The sequence below is a fragment of the Podarcis gaigeae genome (assembly GCF_964106915.1).
Source record: "Podarcis gaigeae genome assembly, chromosome: 6".
In the NCBI taxonomy this organism is placed as follows: Eukaryota; Metazoa; Chordata; class Lepidosauria; order Squamata; family Lacertidae; genus Podarcis; species Podarcis gaigeae.
Window position 1 is genome coordinate 55,169,493 of NC_139682.1, and position 22,908 is coordinate 55,192,400.

Genomic DNA, 22,908 nt, shown 5'->3' on the forward strand with positions numbered 1-22,908 from the left:
TTCTCCTCTGTTCCCGGACCTATCTTGAAGACTTGCGGTGGGAGGAAGGTTTTCCTCCCCACCGCCAACATTCAGAAGGCTGTTCTGAAGGCTGGCAGTGGGAAGAAAAGCCCTTCTCCCCCGCCAGCCTTCAGAAGAGTTCCCGCCTAGGCTGCGGATAGCAGCCTGCTGCCCTGCGCGAGGGGCGCTCTTAAGCAGAGCGCCCCTCGCGTGGGGCAGACATTCGCAAGACGAAAAACTCGCAAGAAGAAAAAACTTGCAGAACGAATTAATTTCGTCTTGCGAGGCACCACTGTATCCCCTTTCAAAGTTGATGCATTTCCAGAGGGGTAGCCCTGTTACTATTTTGCAGCAAAAACAAGAGTTTGTGGCATCTTACGGACAACGTTTATGAAGGGGCTGATGGCCCATTACAAAACCATTGGTTGCTGCAATCCTAACCATCTCTACTTAGAAGCAAGTTTACTTCTGAGACTTACATTTGGGCTTGCTCCCAGGTAAGGGAGGTTAGGATTGCAGTCTTACTGTCCTGATTTTTTGGTTCAGTATAAACGTGAGTCCAGGTGGCGACCATTTTGTTTGTGTTCAGTTCACACATAACCACTGACCCACAGGTCATTTTTGACCCAGAAGATGACCAGGGTGGGCTTATGTATGTTCTGCTGATGTGCATAGGGGCCAGGAACGGAACTCCTGCACTAGTTAGGAGTTGCCTGTGTATGTGTGTAAGATAGATGACTGAGTGTGTTTTCAGTAAGTGCATAATCCAACATATTTGGTATTTGCTGATCTATTTCTTGTATTCAGAATATCAACATTTGAGTGGGCAATTTATGTAATTTATTTGTGTATTAAATTTCTATACCTCCCTTCATCCAAGGATCACAGGGCGGATTACAACTAATCCAGGATGCGGCAGCTAGACTGGTGACTGGGGGCGGCCGCCGAGACCACATAACACTGGTCTTGAACGACCTACATTGGCTCCCAGTACGTTTCCAAGCACAATTCAAAGTGTTGGTGTTGACCTTTAAAGCCCTAAACAGCCTCGGCCCAGTATACCTAAAGGAGCGTATTCACCCCCATCATTCTTCCCGGACGCTGAGGTCCAGTGCTGAGGGCCTTCTGGCGGTTCCCTCACTGTGAGAAGCAAAGCTACAGGGAACCAGGTAGAGGGCCTTCTCGGTAGTGGCGCCCACCCTGTGGAACACCCTCCCATCAGATGTCAAAGCAATAAACAACTACCTGACATTTAGAAGACATCTGAAGGCAGTGTTTAATGTGTGACATTTTAATGTATTTTTAGTCTTTGTTGGAAGCCGCCCAAAGTGGCTGGGGAAACCCAGCCAGATGGGTGTGGTACAAATAAATTATTATTATTATTACAATATAAAAACATAAAAATACATAAAATGGTATTTTACATAACATATACATAACATACCCTTCTCACAGTTTCAAAAACCATAGGTTATTTAAATAGCCAAAGACCTGGAAGAAGAGGAATGTTTTTGCCTGGTGCCTAAATAGATGTAAAGAACGCGTCAGGCGAGCCTCCCTGGGGTGAGCATTCTACAAGCAGGGAGCCACCACAGAAAAGGCCTGCTCTTGTGTTGCCACCCTCCAGACCTCTCATGGAGGGGGCATCTGAAGACAGTCCTCAGTTGATGAGCACAGGGTCTGGGTCAGTTCATATAGGGAGCTGCGGTCCTGAGATGTTTTGCTATCTCTTCCAACCATGAATTGTTTGCATGATTCTTCTCATTGTATTTTCTTCTATTCATGGGCTGTCCAGATAGAAGAAAATGAACAGTTGAATTCCTGCATGATGTTTAAAAGCATCAGTTCGTTACTACAATTTGTTTGACATATCAAGCCTGTCCCGCTTGTTTTCTCTGTATAATACTGCTATATTGTAGGAGTGCCATGGTGGGTTCTCAAAGAGAATTCCTGCATTCCTAGATGCAGATATGGAACACAGTCCTGTGCATGTTTACCCAACAGTATGATTTAATTTCAGTGGAACTTGTTCCGTAGTAAATGTGTATAGAATTGCAGTCTAGTTTCTTAGTAAGAAGGAGAAGCGATTAGGAGTAATAACATCTGGCAAGGATAGGTCTTTCTAGCTCACTGGTTTCATGAAAGAAGTTGGATGTGTAGGGAGGCAACTTTTTCTGGCTGTTACTTTGCTACAAAGATATGGGGCGGGGAAATCTGTTGATGTTTTTCTAGGGCATGCATTATGGTACATTCTAAATGTTTATAACAAATGGAGCAAAATATATAATTTATATAGTTGTATTCAGAATTTCCAACATTGTTTTCCTTATTTATAGATGACTCTGCCCCACTGTAAGAGCTAATTCAGAGCAGACCCATTGAAATAAGTGGGTTCAGCTTACTTTAAACTAACATTGAATGCTACCCTTAGAGTCCTCTGGCCCGTTCTATTTTCAAAGTTTTCTTTCTCTTACAATGCTGTTCTTTTATTATATTGGTCAGAAGCAATCCTGTTTTTGCAAAACAGACCATTCCCCCAAACATATTTTTTACATTTTCTTCGACTGTCTGCATAGTGTTACATGGAGTGCAGTGTGTTAACTTGAGACTCTTGTTGTCAGAAGTTGGCCACTCGTAGTCTCCAGCTGACCACGCAACTAATTATTATTTATTAATTTACCACTTAATGCCCAGATATCTACATAAGCTGGTTGTTGTTGTTGTTGTTGTTGTTGTTGTTAGCTAAATTTGTATACCGCCCTTCATCTGTAGATCTCACAAAATATGCTTTAACTAAGGGACATTCTTTTCTTGTATCTGGAAAGCTGTTTTGATACATACTCCTATATTGGCTAGGACAGTGGTTCTCAAACTTTTTTCTCTGGGCCACACTTTAAGAATAGAAATTTGCTCGTTCCGCATTGGAAAACAAAAAGAAACAACAACTAGCAGTGTTTGATTTATAATGTGGAGCACGGCTACTTTATATTACGATCATGGGACATCCAGAAAGTATAAAACAATGCAGCTACATAATAACATGAATCATTCCCAAAATATAATTATAAATGAACCTCTTACATATGTACCTTAGGTATGTATACAAACTCAATGAGAGGTGTGAATTTGCAGTATCACGTGATTCTCTTGCACTTGTTTTGATAATATATATCCTGCAAATAATAATTCTAAAAATATATTATACTACACTACACTGAAATGTTTAACTGTTTCTTTGATTGTCCTTGAATCTTCCCACCACACTTGCCATTCTATCCTGCCATACCCTTTGAGAACCACGGGATTAGGATGTCCTTTTAAATCATGGCTTAGTAACCAGTCCTGCAGAATTGTTCCTAGCCAAAACCTAAATCATCTTCAAATACCCAATGATATTTTCAAGCCTTGGCGTAAGTATTTAATGGCAGTTTTTACACCTGCTAGCACAATTAACACTCCAGTACTCCAGCATTTCAGTGATATGACATATCCATATAAACCAATTTGCTCTCATCACTAGACCTGCCAAGTTTGGTAGCACAATCCATTATTGGTTTTTTGAATATTACAAAAGCAGTTTAGGGCTGTGGCTGGAAAACAGATTTGAGAGAAGAGCCCAGGACCAGAAACTGTAAATGGCATTATACTCGCAAGATAATGTTGGTGCATTTGTTATAGATTTGTTACTGACCTTTCTCATTTACTGAAGGAAATGTTTTTCGGCAGCCAAAAAGCAACTTTCCGGAGTACATTTCCTTGCATTTAAAGCTTAAATATATTTTCCCATCTTACTTACAGTTTACTACAATTTTTGTCCTAAGATTTTTTCCCTAATTCTTATAGGGAATCATCAGTTATTAGTCATCATCACTGATGTTTGCTGACTTCCTGTAGCTGTCAGCCTGCCTTGCTTAAGGTAGGGTGCTTCCCACTTCAGGGGAATACTGTGCACACTTCATGCTGTCATGTATTTCAAGATCCCCACTCCATTTATCAAAATTAGCAGGATACAGTGTTCTGCAACATAAGGATGGCAATATTTTGCTGAAATTCTGTAGTTACTTTAGCTGTTGTGGAAACACTTCAGTGATAACAACTGAGAGGTCCTTTTTTCATGAAGCAAGCTCCATACTGTTTTAATTTTATGTGAAGAATATAAATTGAGCTCCTAGTGAAGCTAACTCAATTCATTCCACATCAGCTATTATGGTTGGATTCTTCCACATCAGCTGTTAGCTTGTTTGGCTATTTCTATATTGCCTTCCACCATGAGGAACTTAGTCTTCACACAGGGGAAATAGTAGAGGGGAAGGAATTAGGCAAGGAAAAGATTTAACATTCACTTAAATTGTAGTAGCCAAATGACTTTAAAGGGGCCTATCTCTTTTTGTGTGATAGTTGAACTGCTGTGTGAGGGGTCATTTTGGTGTGGGAGGAGTGGCTAATTTCCCCACATCCGCAGCTGTTATCAAACTGGAAAATGTGCCGTGCTACTTGCAAAAAAAATATGTTTTCTTACTTGCAGCAAATACCTTTGTAAGGGGCAGTTTAGATGGGGGAGTGATGGAGGGAAGCTTCAGTCTAATTTCCCCCAGCTGTGTTTTCTTTTGAAAAGCTGGGGACTCCTACATTCTTATCTATTTGCACCCTAGGACTCTCCCAAACAATATTACCTCTTAAACTAATGCTGTCGTAGTTGTACAAATGATCCAGTTGACATAGTGTACTTGGACTTTCAAAAAACTTTCAGCATCACCATAGACCCATGACTAAGTTTAACAGTCATAGACTAAGAGGAGAGGCCCTCTTGTGGAGTAGGACTGTATGGAGAGTTATCCAAATGGAGGGGTGTAAAAAGTGGAGTCAGTCACGGGGGGGCGGGGGGATTGGGACCTGGGCTTTTAAAATGATTTAGAGTTGGAGGTGAGCAATGAGGTAGCCAAGTTTTCTGTTGAGGCTACATGGTTAGAACAAAAAGGGATTGCTAAGAGCCCCAAGAAGATTTTTCTAAGCTGAATGAATGGGTGGTAAAATTGAAAATTCAATTCAGTGTAAACAACCATAAAGTGATGTACGTCAGGACAAAAATGTATTAATTTTACATGTACATTCCTGGGGTCTGAACTGGCACTACTGATTAGAAATGAGTGCCTAGAATTGTAGTCCAATGCAGTGCAGAAATCTCTACTAAAGCATCCATGGCAGATGGCCATTCAACCTCTGCTAATAAACCTCCAATGAAGGAGATTGCACCACCACCTTCCTACGTAGGGAATCTGTTCCACTGTTGAACAGCTCTTGCTGTCTTCTTGATGTTTCGTCTGATTCTCCCTTCCTGTAACTTGGATACACTGGTTTGGGTCCTACCCTCTGGAGCAGGAGATGTCAAAAGGCAAATTCAATGCTAAGGGATCATTAGGAAAGGAATTGAAAATAAAACTGCCAATGTCATAATGCCATTATGCAAATCTATGGTATGGCCACACTTGGAATACTGTACACACTTCTGGTTGCTTCACCTCAAAAAGGATATTGTAGAGTTGGAAAAGGTTCAGAAAAGAGCAACCACAAGTTATTGTGTTGCCTCTTGGTTGCCTTTTCTCTCAGCTTGAAAACCTCAATTGCTGTAACCTTTCCTCACAGGGGAGTTTTCAGGCTTCTCATAGGGGTCTTGGCTGGCCACTGTGAGAACAGGATGCTTCGTCAGATGGGCCACTTTCCTGATCTAGCAGGCTCTTCTTAATGTACTTAAGTTTCAGTATATGGTCTCTTTTTAATCGAGTTGTTTACTTCTGATCCAAACATGGCTGTGTCTGGTCATCCTTACAGTTGGTAATACTTAAAGGCAGTCGATCCTGTGACATGTCGTATGAAGCTAAGGTAGCCTTGGAAAATAACCTCTATTAAGGTTTACTAGCCAACAAAATGTTTTACTCATCTGCTTTTTATATAACAGGGCAGAGGAGGGTGGACAGATCACTCTGTTCCTCCTTTGCCAGTCCCTCTTATGAGTAAATAGTGGATGAATAAAACATTTTGTAAGCTAGAAATGAGCACTCTGTGCCTCTTTTGACAGCCCACTTGGTTTCTGTGCTGACCGTGCAGAAAGAGGCTTTGCTTCCTGCACATCCAGCCTTGAAGCAGATGAGAGGTGAAGTGATCCATGCCATTTTATTTCTATGGGAGAGGGCTTCAGCTCTCGCACATTCAGCACAAAAAACTCTGCATAGATTACTGTACCCCTTCACCCACTGTGCACCTGTGCTAGATGTACATCCAGCATAGAAACCATTCATGTGGCAAGTGGTGGCACAAAACCACTCAATCCCTTTGCTATCCACCTAAGTTGGCATTTATGTGCTGGATATGCAGGAAGCGAAACTTTCCTGCACACCCAGACCGCAGGGTTTCTAGGCTAGATGCACAGTAGGTCCTCTGGGTTTCGTAGGAAAACAGCAAGCCGGCAGGGGAGCGAAAGAGCATTCTTTTCCTCTTGCTTTCTGTTCTTATCACACAAGAAAGAGCTTCACCTCTTCTGTCTTCAGTATAGAAGCATTAAAGGGCTGCCAGCAGAAGGATGGAACGATTCATAGCTCCACCAGCAGCCTGGTTGGTTTCTAGGCTGGGTAGAAAGCATGGATCTTTCCATTCTCAAAACACAGGGCAGGATTCACCCAATGAGCCCTATCAGCGGAAGCCCCATGCAAGGACCTCGTCTTGTGCAACAGGGCTTTCCACCACTCCTGCAAAAATGGCTCTGGGGAGGTCAGGGGAACCCCCAGAGCAGCTAGGGGGCAGGGAGGAGAGGGGGAATCATTCCATCTGCAAGCTGAAATGCTTGCACAGACAGGATGATTTTTACAGTGCAACATTGAATTCCACCCACAGAAGGCCACAATTGTTTCATCCTCCCTTTGGGGGCCTTTCATTTTCTGCATCAGGCATGGAGGAGTCAAAGTACTTTCCTCCACACCCAGCATAAAAATGCTGGAAGTACCTGGAGAAGGGACTGGAAACTTGATCCCACTTCGGCTTTCTTGCTCACTCACCACCAAAGAAAAATTACTAGTCATCTAAGATAGCAACCAAGTGGACCAAGTTGGACTGAGGCTCAAATTACCGTTTTTTTCGCTCTATAAGATGCACCAGACCATAAGACGCACCTAGTTTTTGGAGGAGGAAAACAAACAAAAAATATATTCTGAATCTCAGAAGCCAGAACAAGAGGGATTGCTGCGCAGTGAAAGCAGCGATCCCTCTTGCTTTTCTGGCTTCTGGGATAGCTGCACAGCCTGCATTTGCTCCATAAGACGCACACACATTTTCCCTTACTTTGTAGGAGGGAAAAAGTGAGTCTTATAGAGCAAAAAATATGGTACATATTACAGGCAGAGACCATCTAACGTGTGTCTGATCGTGCGCATGCTCCTTGCTGCCGACCTAGAAGAGGCCCCAAAACATTGTGGGCTTATTTTGCCCATGCGCACAGGAGTCAGGAACAGAACCCTCGTGCAAAATGGTTGCTGCCTCTACTTCATTGGCAATTTTATATGTCTTTTTAAAACAAGATACTTTCAGGAATCGGGCTGCAAGGCAGTGAAAATATAGGCCTACTTATACTTATTGATAATTCAGCTCAAAATCACCCTTTCCAAATTGATCTTTTTGTTCATATGACTGTGAGAGAGCTGGGGGTGATGGAGGTTGTAGTTCAACAACATCTAGGTGGTCACAGGTTGCCCACCCCTCTTGTAGGTGAAAAGCACCAGGAAATCGGTGATTTTAAACAGAGTAGCCAGAGGGGAAAGAATTAAGCAAGCTTCCTTTCCCTATTACACAGCTTGTCTAAGCTGATTTTGCTTTAAAAATGTGGGCTTCACCTTAACATGTACTTTATTCCTGAAAGCAGCCATTTTTTTTGGTATTCACACTCCTTCAATATTGCACTGTCCAAATTGTTCCAACTGCAGAAACGTTGGAATATATCACAAGATATTGAGAAGACCTTTCTTGCTATTTCTATTACTCTTCCTATTCTTTCTTCTTGAGAGTTTACATTGTAGCACCGGTTGGGAATTTTTGGACATTTCATTGAGACCAGTGCTGGTCCAAGATATTTTGAAGCTGCCCACTCTCCCCCCCCCATTGGATTAATATTGAAGGGCAGGCAATTTTTAAATAATTTTAATTGTACCTTTGCAAACAAAAAAAATACTCCTTTATTTTAAAAGAAAAACAAAAGCCAAGCCTTTTCAAGCCCATTTTAAGCATAAACACTATTGTTTGATTTCCATGTGAGTTCATTAGGCTGGGGGAGATGCGAAACCAAATGGCAGGCACTCATTATTTCTGTTTTCTTGGACAATCAATTCTTCCCCATGTTCATTCTCTCTTCCTGGGAGTTTATGAGAGAGCATGCTTAAAAATAAGTTTGAAGTTTGGTGATAGAGAACACTAATGGAGGACTGAGCTGTTGTGCACTGCTTGTTTGACCATTTCCGATTCATGGGCAGCAAAATTGCCATGTTTCCAACTTCCCTTCTCTGCTACACAGCATTGCACTGGAAATTATGGCATGAGTGCATAGAAGTGTGAAAACTATTTCTTCACCCTTTACTGAATGCTACAGATGTTCTAAAGGAGGCAGGTGACAAATTCTTCACTTCGTAGTTTAATTAAAAGATTAGTTAAGTAGCTGTCACTGTAGGGGAAATGTCATTTGCCTTCCGCTGCAGCAGAAATGTTGCAGCTGATTGGAAGTTGAACCAGCACTTCTGTTCCTCTTTGCTTGCGCCGAGACGGCAGTAGCAAAGGAAATAGATCACTGAATTTCATTCCACTGCATGTAGAGTGCTTTGGCTGCTGACGTTCCCATTGACAGGACTTTCTAACCATGATTACTTTCCTCTGAATTTGTTCTTCAAGTTCTTCACACCTTGATTGTGGTTATCAGCTGGGAATCTGTGGTGCATGATGAGACCCGTTGCTAAGAGACAGTGATGCATCCCATGACGGTGGCAGTGCTTAGAAATCCTAGCAGTGAGTCAATCACGTAAATTATCTTGTTGCAGCCTTTAAAACAATCTTGCAAGGTAGGTTAGTATTAACTCCATATTGCAGGAAGTAAGCTGGGGAGAGAGAGAGCCGTTTAGCCACCTAGTGAGATTTGATCTAGGTTTCCTTGGTTGTAACTCATGGCTGTTTCACACTTACCTTTCGTTCATGCTTTAAAGTTCCCTGTCCGAATTCAGTTTGAACCTGAAAACTCGCCCTTTCATCTTGCCTGGGTGCAGTTTTCACTGCCTTGTCCGCATCTAGTCCCCAGTGGGTAGTCAGGCATTTTGTAAATTCAGGGTGTTAAGACAGGCAGAAAACATGGCATCTCCTTCTGAATTTCAGTCTCTCATTCTCTTGCCTCATAATGGAAAAAGATGGAGATCTCCCACTAGATGTAGGAAAGCTGCCTCCGCTTATCGTTTAGTCAACCAGTTTCTCCATGTACATTAAAATCAGTTGTGTGTATTAAAAGCTGTTGAATCAAATCAAATGGGGAAGATGCTATATAGAGATAAAGGGGCATTTAGTCTGTGTACACACCCTACATTTAAAAGCTTTGCCACCACTGCTCCCAAGAACCTTGGGAACTGTAGTTTGTTATGGGAGCTATAAGGGTTAAACTGCAGTTCCCATGATATATTTTTTGACCAAGGGGGGTACGCTTTAATTGGATGGTGTGTGCCTCCTGTGGGGGGACATAGCATATGTAAAACAATGAAAAACTTGATATATTGAGGCAGAAGAACTGAATATGAACTTGGGCAAACCTGTAAGCTGCATGTGCATGGTGTTGATTGGCGTTGGTTGTCATTTTTACTGTAATTATACTCATTACCTTTGAATTAACGAGGGGTGGGTTCTGATAGATTATAGGGGGGGGTGTGACAAAGGTTTTGCTTGGTCAAATGTTCTTACTGCGTTGCAAGGCCAAGATTATCCCTGACCTGTGTGAATCCCTATGGTATGTAGTTAGCACCATGTTAAAAAGCTAAGCTGTTTGTACTGGATAAAGTTGATCTGTGAAACGTAAACACGAAACACGACAATAAAACAGAAGCTGTTGAAATTTTGGCTGCTAAAATGGGCTCCTGCCATCCGAATGCAGAAGCAGATTTACTGTTTTGTTCTTCTTAGCATCACCACATGAGCACAGTGCAAAGAGCACAAAGTAATCATTTATCCTGCCATATGATATTATGTCATTTCCGATGGTGTATGTGCTGTCACAGATAAGGCAGTAACATAGATGCTAACTTATTGGCTTTTACATGTTCATTTTTAGAGTTCATCCTGATTTTTAGATAATCTTTCTGTTTCTTTAAGCTTCTTATTAATAAGAGCCCTTCCCTGCTGAAATGCAGTATATAAATATTGTAAATAAATACTATTTTCAACCAAATCAGGTAAAATAAATGCAGGGTTTCTTATTTGTAAGAAAGGTTTCTTATTTGTAAGAATTTGGTTAGCTACTGATATGTGTTTTAGTTTAAGCATTTCATTTATTTCACTTTAAATTGCAGTTGAGTTGCTTGTACAACTAATTTTTATTTTTTTAATTCTGTCTGTTGATTAAAATAACACAAATCGTTTATAAATTCTGCATGTAATGCTGCTGCTACCTCTCTCTTGTCTTTTATTCTCTTAATGTGATTCCTGTAGGGAAAAGCTTCAGTAAGTGTGGCCACTAGTAAATTCTTAATATATCCGTTTAGTTTTCCTAGTTTTAAGGGCACTATGGAATCTAGAAGAATCAGCACCTGTTAATGACAGACTCTCAGGATAAAAATATTTCTAAGCAGTCCTCCTGAAAGCTGTGTTGGCTGTATGGGTATGCTTTCTGGATTGGAATGGAAGTGTTAGGTGAAAAAGTTTATCAGAGAAAAAGGATTTCATTCCCCCATTTGGAAATCGTACACGTGTGCTGCAAAGAATACTGAGTCCTTTTTTTTTGTTTCTTATGTTTCAACAGGGCAGAGTTTAGGGTATGGATTTGTTAACTATATTGATCCAAAGGATGCAGAGAAAGCCATTAACACTTTAAATGGACTCAGACTCCAGACCAAAACCATAAAGGTAAGAGAATACAAAGAGTATTTTGCTAAATTCAGGAGGAAGAGTGTAGTTAAGACAGTGTCTGGCTATCTCATCAATGTTGCATTCTTCACAGCCCAAAGGGTGCAACTAGCTCTTACTTTGGAACAAAGGAAAGGTGTATAGCAGATGGCACTTTCTTCTTCTTTTCAAACTGCCTATTGTTTTTGTTTATAAAAAGGGAAAAAAAACAAGCAGAAAATCTTTAAATGACTATTACAGGATTTCAAGTCAGCATATCAAAAGCACAGCGTTTAGAGAGTCATCCACAAAAATCATAGCAGCAAATTAGGGGGGGAAATTGGCTTTTTACGAAATGGCTACTACATGGGGTTTGGTTGCTTATTTCGGCTATCATTATCTTGCCATGAGATAACTGGGCATACGACTGATGCTCTTGTCAAGATGCACCTGTAGTTACCCTAGAGTAAATGGTGATCAGGTACCAGTTTTTAGCATTAAGTTTGTTTTCCAGAAAGCAGAACATTCTGAAGGAAACTCAAGATCAAGTGATCTTAAAGCATTTGTCTGCATTCTGTTAGCATTTTTGGTACTGTAGTTCTTTATGGGGGGAACTAGAGTACTGGGCTGTAACGTCTTCCTGATTTCAGAGAGGAAAAACTCCATGCAAATTCTTTCATAATATAGCTACATGTACGTTGTAGTAATTTAATATATATTCTATTTTTAGCATACTCCTTCTAAATCCACTTAACATAGTATCAAATTTGATATCTTTTACACTAAGAAAATGCTTACTATAGGATTCCCTGCAATTACTACACATTTTGCTTCAGTGAGTTAATATGAGGAAACAAAACAAAAATATTCTTATCGTTACAGTGTAGTACTGAGTCAGCAGCTTCCTTGTCTGCTTCCAAATTAAAGGAAGAAATTGCTGGCTTCACCTGAAAGCCCATAAGCAAAAAAAAGGGGGGGGGCTTCACTTTTTTAAGAAAGAAAAATAGATTGTATGTGTCTTAAATAGTCCAACTTGCATTAAATTTATCCTCAAGGTAGAGATTTTTAGTGCCGTGTTCACTTTCTGTATTATTTTTCTGCTTGAAAGCTTGGTCATCTTTGCTGTTTTATAAGTTGCTTTCTCGTGTTATTATCATAGTGCTATAGACTCAAATTCGGGGTGGGGAGAAACCATGATAAGTAGGATCCTAGAAACCCAGAATTTATTGACTAGGACTCTAGTATCCACTTTTAGATGCACGCATTTAAATAGGTTTTCATACTTAACCAGTTAATGACTAAAAAACCATTATATTTTAATGGTGTTTATCTCTAGTTTTACTCTTTAAAGTAAAGTGTGTATTTTGAGGGGCAGGGGTGGTCTTGATCTAAAGGCTAAACTTCTTTTAATTCAAATATGTCTACCATATCAAATTTGGATAGTTATTGTTTTTTAAAGATTATGGGTATGATTTTGGTCTAGGGTACATCAAGGTGGTTAGCGAAGAAATAATAAAGGAAAAACCCAATAGAACTGTGCTATGCAAAGGTATGAAATAATATGCATCCTATCTCTTCCCTAAAGGTTTGTTTTGCTGGTTAGGGTGTGAAAGTAAAAGAGAATGTTCAGCCATTTCAACTCATTTGTTTATGTATAACTCGTACTGTGTCCTTGTTTATTTTTCGATTGTGATATGTTCTGATCTGTGTAAACACACTAGAGAGGATTATGTTCATCCGTAATTTTTCCTATAGCATTGAAGGTTTTCTTTTCTTCTTAGTATCTGCTTTGTAAAATGACAGGCTGATCTCCTTGGTGTTAAATGGGACACCTTCACCTTGAAATTTAATAATTTAACAATTACTTATTTTATTATTATGGCCTAGAAATGTTACTGCTTCTTTGTTTTAAACCTTCTTGTTTCCTACACTAAAGTGCCTCCCACACATGTGCACTGAATATGGAAAACAATAAATAGACAGGGATTTGTTTTCGCATTTCTTCACATGAAAGAAAGCCTAAACTCTCTCTCTGCACATGGGGAAAAAATATATTGTGAAGAATGCTAGAATTCCCTCAAAAACTAACACTCTGTGGGCAGGGTTGTGTTTTTTTTTTTTTTTAATAAAAAAAGGGACAACAGGATCACCTAACTGCAGTTTGGAGTGACACAATTTTATAAAGATCATGTTAAAGAATTATATTTGTTATCATATAATCAAAAAAGGGGGGGGGGACGGACACCACCACAATTACCAGTACTTAAAACACCATAGATGCGTGAAATAAGGACATAGAGCTTGCTTAATTCCTTCTGATTGGTAGAATGCTTGATTAAACTATGGTGGGGTTTGATTAACTAAAGTTACTCTCAAAACAAGGGTAGTTAGTGATCTGCATGTAGAATTACAGAACCAGGATAAAACATCTGTATGTAAATTGTGCTAGATAATGAGATAACAGTTAGTCATCTTGTTATAATCATAGTACATAAGAACAGATTGCTGGATCAGGCCAGTGGCCTTTGCGTGGACAGGCGGAGTCCCCAGATCCCGCGCGGTCCCCCCGTCATGTGGAATAACGACTCAAGACAACGTGCTATGGGATTAAATTGGCCACAACTTTATTAAATTTCAAATGTGGGTAGACCTTGGCTCAGGCATTGGGCGTTCTCCCTCCCCAGTCCCCAGCCGGGGACCTAGGGAGCATCAGGGTTATCCAGTGTGGGGGGGGGGATGGGCCGGCTCTGGAGAACATACGTTCAAGCAGAGATAGCCGCCCCCGTAACGCCGCCGCCGCAGGGGAGAGCAATGACGACCTTCCGGCGTACGGTCAAAGCCTCCCTTCAGAAAACCCCTTTAACGGGGAACCCTGGTATCGCCGCCGCAAAGAGGAAGATGGACAAAAGGATTCCGCCCAAGGCCTGATACCGCCAAAGTTGTGACGTTTTGCTACGGGAAAGGCGAAACCTGCCAATGCAGGGAAATTCCTTTCCGGCCCTTTAACAGCGACCTTAACGTAGCAGCGCCCGCATACCTGTGGAGACAGGTTAACCTGCAAAACCTATGAAGAAAAGTTAACCTGCAAAAGAAGACATTAACTGAGGGTGGGTAGGGTGGGAGAAGCTCTGGAGCCAAGTGAGAATTCACAGGTAAGATCCTCCCTCCTTTGTGTGGGCAGGTAATCCCTCCCCTACCTGGCCTGGTCTCCTTGGCAACTCTTCCCCCAGGTGGGATTGGACAACTGACTGAGGTAGGCGGAGACCTCCATGTATCCCACCTGAGGGAAGGCAAAGCCTAGCCTATGCTGTTGGAGCCGCTCCAGATCTAGGGGCTGCACGCGTCCACGCAAAGGGCGCCCCCCGTTTTAAGCGGGGAGCGGTCATTGTAACCCAGCATCCTGTTCTCACAGCAGCCAACCAGATGCCTGTGGGCAGCCCACAAACAGCATCTGAGCACAAGAGCCCTCTGCCCACCTCTGGTTCCTAGCAACTGGTATTCAGAGGCATTTCAGTGCTGTAAGTTTAGTGTCCTCATAATTTTGAACTTCATGTAAAATTATGAATGAATGAATGAATGAATGAATGAATGAAAATACTTCCTGAAGAAATACAGCCACTGAACAATATTGTCTAGTTTTAAGATGGCTCCTTCTGTCCATCCATGACCACGATAAAAAGTGTAATTACACAACTGTCACTGTTTTCTGACAGTTTATTTAGTTTTAATAAAGTTTACATTTTATCATACTTCTGGTACTGAATTACAAAGTTGATTGGCTAGAAGATGAAACAACGCAAATGGCATCAACGAATCTGAAATCTTTATTTTTATTTTATTGCACTGACAGTGTGCATAACACTTCTAAGTATAAGAGGATAGGTTTCTACTCCAAGGTGTGAAATCTGATGCTGGTCAAGCTGCAGAGAGAGAGAGAAGGAATGGGTCTACATTTCAGTGGCACATGCTTAGTCTTAATTACAGTGGTGCCTCGCAAGACGAAAATAATCCGTTCCGCAAGTCTCTTCGTCTAGCGGTTTTTTGTCTTGCGAAGCAACCCTATTAGCGGATTAGTGCTTTTAGCGGCTATTAAAGGCTTAGCGGCTTAGCGGCTAAAAGGCTATTAGCGGCTTAGAAAAAGGGGGGGGGCGAAAAAAATCGCAAGACGTTTTCGTCTTGCGAAGCAAGCCCATAGGGAAATTCGTCTTGCAAAGCGCATCGAAAAACGGAAAACCCTTTCGTCTAGCGGGTTTTTCATCTTGCAAGGCATTCGTCTTGCGGGGCACCACTGTACAGTAGGATATTGCACTGAAGGCTTAATGGAAAAGCTGGGTTTCGAGAAGTCATTTGAAGGAGATGAGATGTTGCATGTTGAGACCCCAAAACCACCCCCTCGTTGATGAATAAGACACAAGAACATGTATATTCGGTTAATGGTTATTGGGCAAATTTAGGCCACAGCTTTATTGGTTACAGAATGTGAGCGGTATTGGTTTAGGCATTGGAATTTACCCGACTATATCTGACTCCTACCCGTCACGCAGGGAGTCTGTAAGGGTCAACCACTGGTAGGAGGAGCCCTGTTGATGCAAACCAACTCAAGCTCCCCCTGGGTTCCCGACAGGGTCATGGCATGGCCCTAGCCCTGCCCCGGGCTTTGGACAAGATCCACACCCCCGAATTCCTTTAACAGAATACCCTTAAGCTTAGAGGGGCGGGTGATGGCCACACCTCACCTCCCCCATCATAAGACCAACCAATGCCTAACCGCAACCCTAACAAAGTTGTGACGATTGCTACAAGGTAGGCAAAAACCAAATGACCCATGCCAATTTGCCAAGTGGAAAAATTCCTACCAGGCCCCTCAACGGCAACCAACCGATGTCCATAGCAAGGCCAATTTTGAAACCTGAAACTAGGGAGGGCAGGAGGAAGATCGAGGAAGCGAGACAAGAGGAAGCTCTCCAGTTTAAATGTGGCCCGGCCACGTCCCATGCCCCCCCCCAGCCAACAGATTGGCTGGCTGGTAACCTCTGAGTGATGGCCGGTAACCTCTGAGTGACATGGGACTTCGCCCCCCGCCCCCATGTGATCCACTGCAACCCCTCCCCACTGGGAAGTAGAGTGGATTTAGCACCATTCTGGGCTTCAGGGGCAGCAGTGGATAAAGGGGCACAGCATTTGAGGGAGCAGAAGATGTTTGCACACTTGACATGGGTGGAGCTTGAAGAGCAAAGACCACAAACAGGAATGCATTGGGATGTGATTGCAGAGAGATCAAACTTGAAATAATGAAATAATGTTCACAAACAGTCAAGTGAGAAAATACATGGGAAGTACAAGGCTTGGGAGCAGGGGGGAAACAAAATTGAATTTTTGAGACATACTGTAGCCCTAGAAACTTCTGTAAGGAAAAGTAATTGGTAGAAAGTGTCGGGGGAAGGAGGGAATCCTCTTTCTCAAACATTTCCTATTATTAAAGGGAGAGGGCAGGGAAATAAATTTTATTATTTTGCTGTTTGAATACCATAGCTGTTCTACCATACTTGTCTCAGGATGTGGAAGTAGAAAATTGCAGATTTAGAGGTGTGATTCACATCCCACTGAAGTTAATGGCAAAGTTAATTTGCCGCCTTACAGTAACCAATGGGAAGCGTTCTGTTGGCTGTGGTGCTTTAACCCACTTGCGAATTTTATTCCCATGGTATTGCCAAAATAAGTTACTGTGTAAGTTTTGCTTGTCAGGACCACAGTTGCTTTTACAATCAGTAATAGTTGCTATGATGCTTAGTTATATAAATATTCTTGACATTTTTAGCATTAGTTAAAGTCATTGGCCTGTCAACAGTATTGTTGCTTTTTTTTTTAAGTGACTGCTTTTGGGTGACCTAAGTGAGTGATTTTGTTCCTTCCACTTCAGCAGCAGGCCAAGTAATTGCATGAGGGCAAGTAGTTAAATTTTGTCACATAAATGGTTGTCATTAAAAGGAAATACATTGCTAGTGTCCGGTATAATTAGGTTTTTAAACTCTCTCATGTGTCATCTTTGACATGATGTCAGAGACCACTGTAGATGACCAGAGCATCTATCTGCAGCCCTAGCTCTTGCAATGACAAGCATTTAAGAAAAAGGAAGATGCTAGCAAATAATCACACATTTAATGGAATAATGATCACCATATATAAGAACATTCCCATGAGACAACACAAATTTCAAATACCCTTGTTACAGAAATTATTTTGACATCGTATAGTGTGTGTCATGGTGTTGGTCACCCTGTTATGCCCATCAAATTTCAAACATCTTGGCCATTGGGCAACATTTAAATTTTTGGTCTTCCTCTTTGGAGGCGTAACAAGTGGAGAAGTTATCAACCTTTTGTTTGAACACAGACAGAATTTTTGACCAGTATAAAAGCAGTGGCTCGGGGAGATCAGGCCAGGGAAGAAATGCATTAATTCAAATTTTCTTAAAACACAGTTTTGTCAGAGAGGAAGCTGTAGCTTTTGGAGTGGGGGGGGGGCTGAGTCCACAATGTGAGACCGTTGGCACCTGTCTGTTTTGCTGCCGTGATAGATGTCCATTGTGCACACGAGGAGCTGATTGCAAAGTCAGGTCTCACAGTTTAACTGTCAGGTGCCAACCATGCACTGAAAAATAACAGCATGCCCGAAGTTGTCGTCCACCTTGTACTCAGAGATCTATATAACTATCACATTTGTCACTTCTGTCACAATCTTCACACCGCATTTATTTCAGCCTCCAGTGAGGCATCCAGTGCAGTGGCTGCTGTGACATGGATAGGTTTCAGCTGATGTCACCTAAAGATGTGTGCAAGATGCTTGGAACAATGCACCCAACCATTTGCTTCCTCAGCCCTTGTTCCCTCTTGGCTTATTAAAGCACGCCAAGCGAGGTTGACCGGGTGGGCCCTGGGTGTGGCCAACACATCCTTGCAGGATGGAATGGTCCTGGCAGTTTTGGAAGATGCTTTGATTCAACCACTCCTGGAAAAGCCTACATTGGACCCCCTCGTTTGTGACAATCACTGCCCTTTCACAAATACCAATTCTTGAGGGAAGGTGATTGAGGGGGCTATGACAGGACAGTAACAAGTATTATTGAGTGATATGAGTTATTGACATATTCCAGTCAAGAATCAAGCTTGGTTTGGGGACTGAATCAACAGTGAGCACCCTAGCGTATGGCTTTTATCAGGAGTACAAGGGATGTGTGACCCTGTAATGGTGTGTGATACCATTGAACACGATGTGGTCTGGAACTGATGAGATGAGCAGTGTTTTTAGTGTTTGATGTTGTATTGTGTTTTAATTTGTTTTAATTTGTTGGAAGCTGCCCAGAGTGGCTGGGAAAACCCAGTCAGATAGGCAGCATATAAATAATAAATTATTACTATTTTACGGTGGTTCTGATCCTTTCTTTGAGGTCAGTTTCAGAGAATAGACTGGTGGTTTTTCAGCCCCCTGGCCGTGGGGTGCTGCAAGGTACCATCCTGCCCCCTCCCCCCGGTGTCATTTAGCGTGTATGAAGCCATTGGGAGCTATCATTAGGAGATTTCAGTGTTAGAAACTGAGACATGAAAGCTAGGAGCTAAATGGCACCTTAAACCTAGGTTATGGGTGCAACAACAGAATGTCTAGGTGCACTTTTTTAATAACAAGAATGCAAAGCTGAAAATGAATGAACTGCAGCTAAAATACTGTGTTCATTTTTCACATGGTCTAGTCCTTCTCCTGCCCACCCCTCTTAAATTTTTAGGAGGGTCTCTTCCAGTCTTCAAAGAGTAGCTAGAAGTGGGGAGGCAGAAAATGGTCCTCCTTTCCTTCCACTCTGCAGTTTTAATCTGATACCTTTGGTGCAGTACTGCGCCCAGAGCTCAGAAACTGCTCACACTAATGAAATTCCCAGTCACAAAATGTGCCTAGAACAGTAGGAGTTTCGAACACTGGGAGATTTTAAGGCTAGGGTATCTAAAAGATTAACTCACCCACACATACCCAATTGAACACTATACCCTGCGCATGTCTTCTCATCAGGAGGTATGATATAGGAATCATACCTTTAGTGTGGTTTGGGTGCCTAATAAAGACATTCCTCTTGTCACAAGCCTTTCAAGTGAAGGTTTTTACCTAATCTTTATCTGCATTGAACTGGAAATTGTATTTATATATCTTTTTATAGTTGATGTATGTTTGTTTTTATTTATTGTTAACTGCTTTGGCATGTTTCGTGGTAAATGATTCTTACATGAAAACAATCCTAGTAATAACACACTATCCTTCCTTTGAGGATCTCAGTGCAGTGCAGCATACATGGGGTTTCCCCATTTCATCTTCACACCATTACTGTGAAGTAGGTAGCCTGAGAGTGATCTGGGCCAAAACCAGCATTTAATACACTACACTACACTGGCTCAGTGTGAGGTCCATGTGAATTAGTGTTAACTGCCCCTCCTGAAGATAGTGTGATCTCTTAACCTATAAACAGTTGCGATGTCTAAATAATTATAATGCTAGTATCCTGCATCATAGTTTTATATCTAGCTTAAAATAAATTCAGCCCAGACACACCTGCTTTAGGGCTTCATGTAATTCTTGCCTCCTCCTTACTATGTTCTAAGCCCTAGGACTGAATTACCAGATGGCAGACCAACTGAATAACTTCAGCCAAGCAGTTATTCTAATCCATTTGATGTTGAATTAGAATAGCAAATTAATTTGAAAATAGCAATATAAAGCTAATCATCTGATGTTACTGAGCAAAGTCCTTAAGCGGGTGGTTGCTAACCAGAATCAGGTTCTATTGGATCCCGTCTGGTTTTCTAGATCCATTTAAATTGGGGTTTAGGCCTTGTTTTGACACAGAAACTGCCTTGGTCGCTCTGTATTTGTTGGGTTAGGGATGGATGAGAAACAGGGAGAGTGTTGATTGACCATGGTATTCTTTTAGAGTGGCTGTCCAATTTGGGAGTGGGTGGTTCCACTTTAAAATAGTTCCTACCCTACTTAGATGCCCATCTCCAGAGAGTGGTGTTGGGAGATGCTGCTTGGCCCCATGGATTCTCCAGTGTGGGACGCCACACGGACCAGATTTGTCCCCCCAGGCTGTTTAGCATCTACATGAAACCACTGGCTGGGCTCATCCAGGGATTTGGACTGTGTTGTCATCAATAATCAGATGAGACACAAATCTGTTTTTCATTACCTGTTCTGGATAGAGTTGAGCTTCTCCTAATGGAGCAAGAATACAGTTTGGGGGTGCTTAGGGACACAGCAGGTGTCTGTGGAGACACAAGTGACGTCAGTGGCACAGAGTACCTTCCATCAGCTTTCACTGGTGGCACAGTTATGACGCTGTCTTGACAGGGGTAGCCTAACTTCTATTATAAACACTGTACTAACTTCTTGCTTTAGCTTACTGCAATGTGTTATACTTCGGGCTGCATTTGAATACAGTTCAGAAACGGCACATAGTGCAGGATTCAGAGGGCAGGCTAGGTGATCTGGTGATACCATACTACTCCTGGCACAGTTAGCTGCTAATTAAGTTCCAAACTCAGTTCAAAGTGCTGGTCAAGATTCCAGTACCTTAAGGACCAGCTCCTCACACATGAACCTACCCAGACCCTGTGTTCATCATCTGAGGACCTTCTTTGTGGACCTAAAGGGGTTAGTGTAGGGGGTTGGTGAGGTCTTGAGGGGGGGGGTGATGAACGAAGCAAGCAGGGACACAGCCCCTAGCAATAAATAATACTGATAATGATGTTCCTAATAGGATCCAATTTGGTTTTTTTTTCTCCTTAGGAAAGGAGTGAGTTGATTATTATCTTGCTTCTCACATATATTTGGATTCACACATTTTTTTAAATTGCTAAGAGCACATTTTTCTTCACTTTTCTCAAAAGTAGCTCTTTGGTAAGTGGGGAATTCTTTGCTTCCCCAACAATAACATTTCCCCATTTGTTAACGGTGTTACCAAAAAGATGCTGTACAAGAAGGAATATTCATGGTGTATTATATAAATGCCACATCCAGTTTTGTGTTTCAGGCATGAAAACAAGCACCTGGGTTTTAGGGTTCTTTAATCCCGAAAATATGCATAACATGAGCAGATCTCTTTAGGTTTCTCTGTGTTCCCCTGTAGAACCCTTCCTGAACTGTTGTGCATCCATTCATTTAGGTACATAATGCTTCACATTCCCTTCTTCCTTCCTTGTTGCTTTTTCATCAAGTCTAATCTTTCTCTCTCACTTGCATCTTACCTACACTCCTTAATGTGCACCCTCAGAAGCTACTTAGTCACCTCCATATTAAATTACCTATTTGTGCTACTGACTGGCACAACTTAAATATTAATAATGAACATGGTAATAAACATTACATTAGGATAAAGGTGACGTGATCAAATGGCCCAACTCCTGCAGCATATTTCACCTCAAGCAGTTGATGAAACCCAAGAGCAAATGGTGACAAATGGAGTGATCTATTTCTTTTCCTTTTCATTGAACTTCCTGGTTTAGGTATATCCTGAAGCATTATCTGTATCCCCTAGAACATCTTGACTTAATAGTTATTGATGCTCCTATTTCACTTGAATTACATAATCCCCCTGTGCAGCTTGTTATGAAAGGTAAACAAAGCATTCTGGAAAGTACTGTCTGCACATGAATTCGGTTTTTTTCTGTGCTGCCTCCATGGGTACCATGGGTACCACAGCAAGACACTTACTAAGCTCCAACATACTTAGTACTTACGCTCTGTGGAAGTTCAGAGTTAACAGATACAGAATAAATATACAAAGGGTGTAACTAATAGCCATTGCTTGGGAAGGGGAAGAGAGAGGAAGCCCCAGAACAGCATACTGTATAGGGAGAGGAGAGGGGAGTTAGCTTTGTCAAGAAAGCAGAAATAGTTGAGCTGAATAGTCTCTTTAGCACTATATTGATTTCTACCCATTGTTTCATTGGGTACCTATATCACAAAATTTGGTTAAGTGAATTTCAAGGGATGGTTGTGTTTTGGTTCTCATATTGTTTTGGAAAGCGCAGGTTTGATAGATTCGCCTTTAAATGTGACCTGAACCAAATATGTTCCGATCCCTACAGCTTATATAATTTGTGTTCTTGCTGGATGGATTGTGGAGGGATTTAGGGCAGATCCTGAAAAGGCTCCGGCTGCGTGCATTCCCAGGGATCCCTCTTGTTTTTTAAAAGACATTTCAACAAACTTTCCAGACCCATGATTCTAACTAAATAGTACACCCACGTATCTATATATCCCTCCCACATCTGGAATAGAGCATAGATGTTATAAGAAAATGGCAGAAAATTGAATGACGATCAGAAGTAATTGTGCCATCTAGAGTGACCACTGAAAATGAGCCTTAAAAAGTGGCTTTATAAATATAGAAGCTTCAATATATGCGGGAGGGAATCAAAGAATTGTAGAGTTGGAAAGGATCACGAGGGTCATCTAGTCCAACCCCCTGCAATGTGGGAATCTTTTTGCCCAACATGGGGCTTGAACCCACAATCCTAAGATTAAAAGTTTAATGCACTACTTACTGAGCCCCTCCCTGCAACACTTCATTTTGGATCCTTCCAGCAGGACGTTAACACACACAAATTCACTGGGCAGTAGTGAGCGCTCTATGCCAGCATAAAGGTATTTGGATTGCTCTGTCTGAAAAACAGCTCCCACTGTACTTTTCTATGTCTTGTAACTCTGTGGGCAAGAGGGGCTGGTTATCATTGGGAATCATGGTTCGGGAAGGGAGGG

The 22,908-nt window shown here is 41.7% G+C and overlaps 1 protein-coding gene across 8 annotated transcripts in view; it reads left to right on the forward strand.

Annotated features, from left to right (window-relative positions):
• Positions 1–22,908, forward strand: part of ELAVL4 (ELAV like RNA binding protein 4) — a 96,224-nt gene that overhangs the window by 57,102 nt on the left and 16,214 nt on the right. For all 8 annotated transcript variants that reach the window (XM_083742520.1, XM_083742517.1, XM_083742521.1 and 5 more), the window contains exon 3: positions 11,027–11,130. In XM_083742520.1, the coding sequence (XP_083598646.1) occupies positions 11,027–11,130 (104 nt within the window). The remainder of the gene's footprint in view (positions 1–11,026; positions 11,131–22,908) is intronic.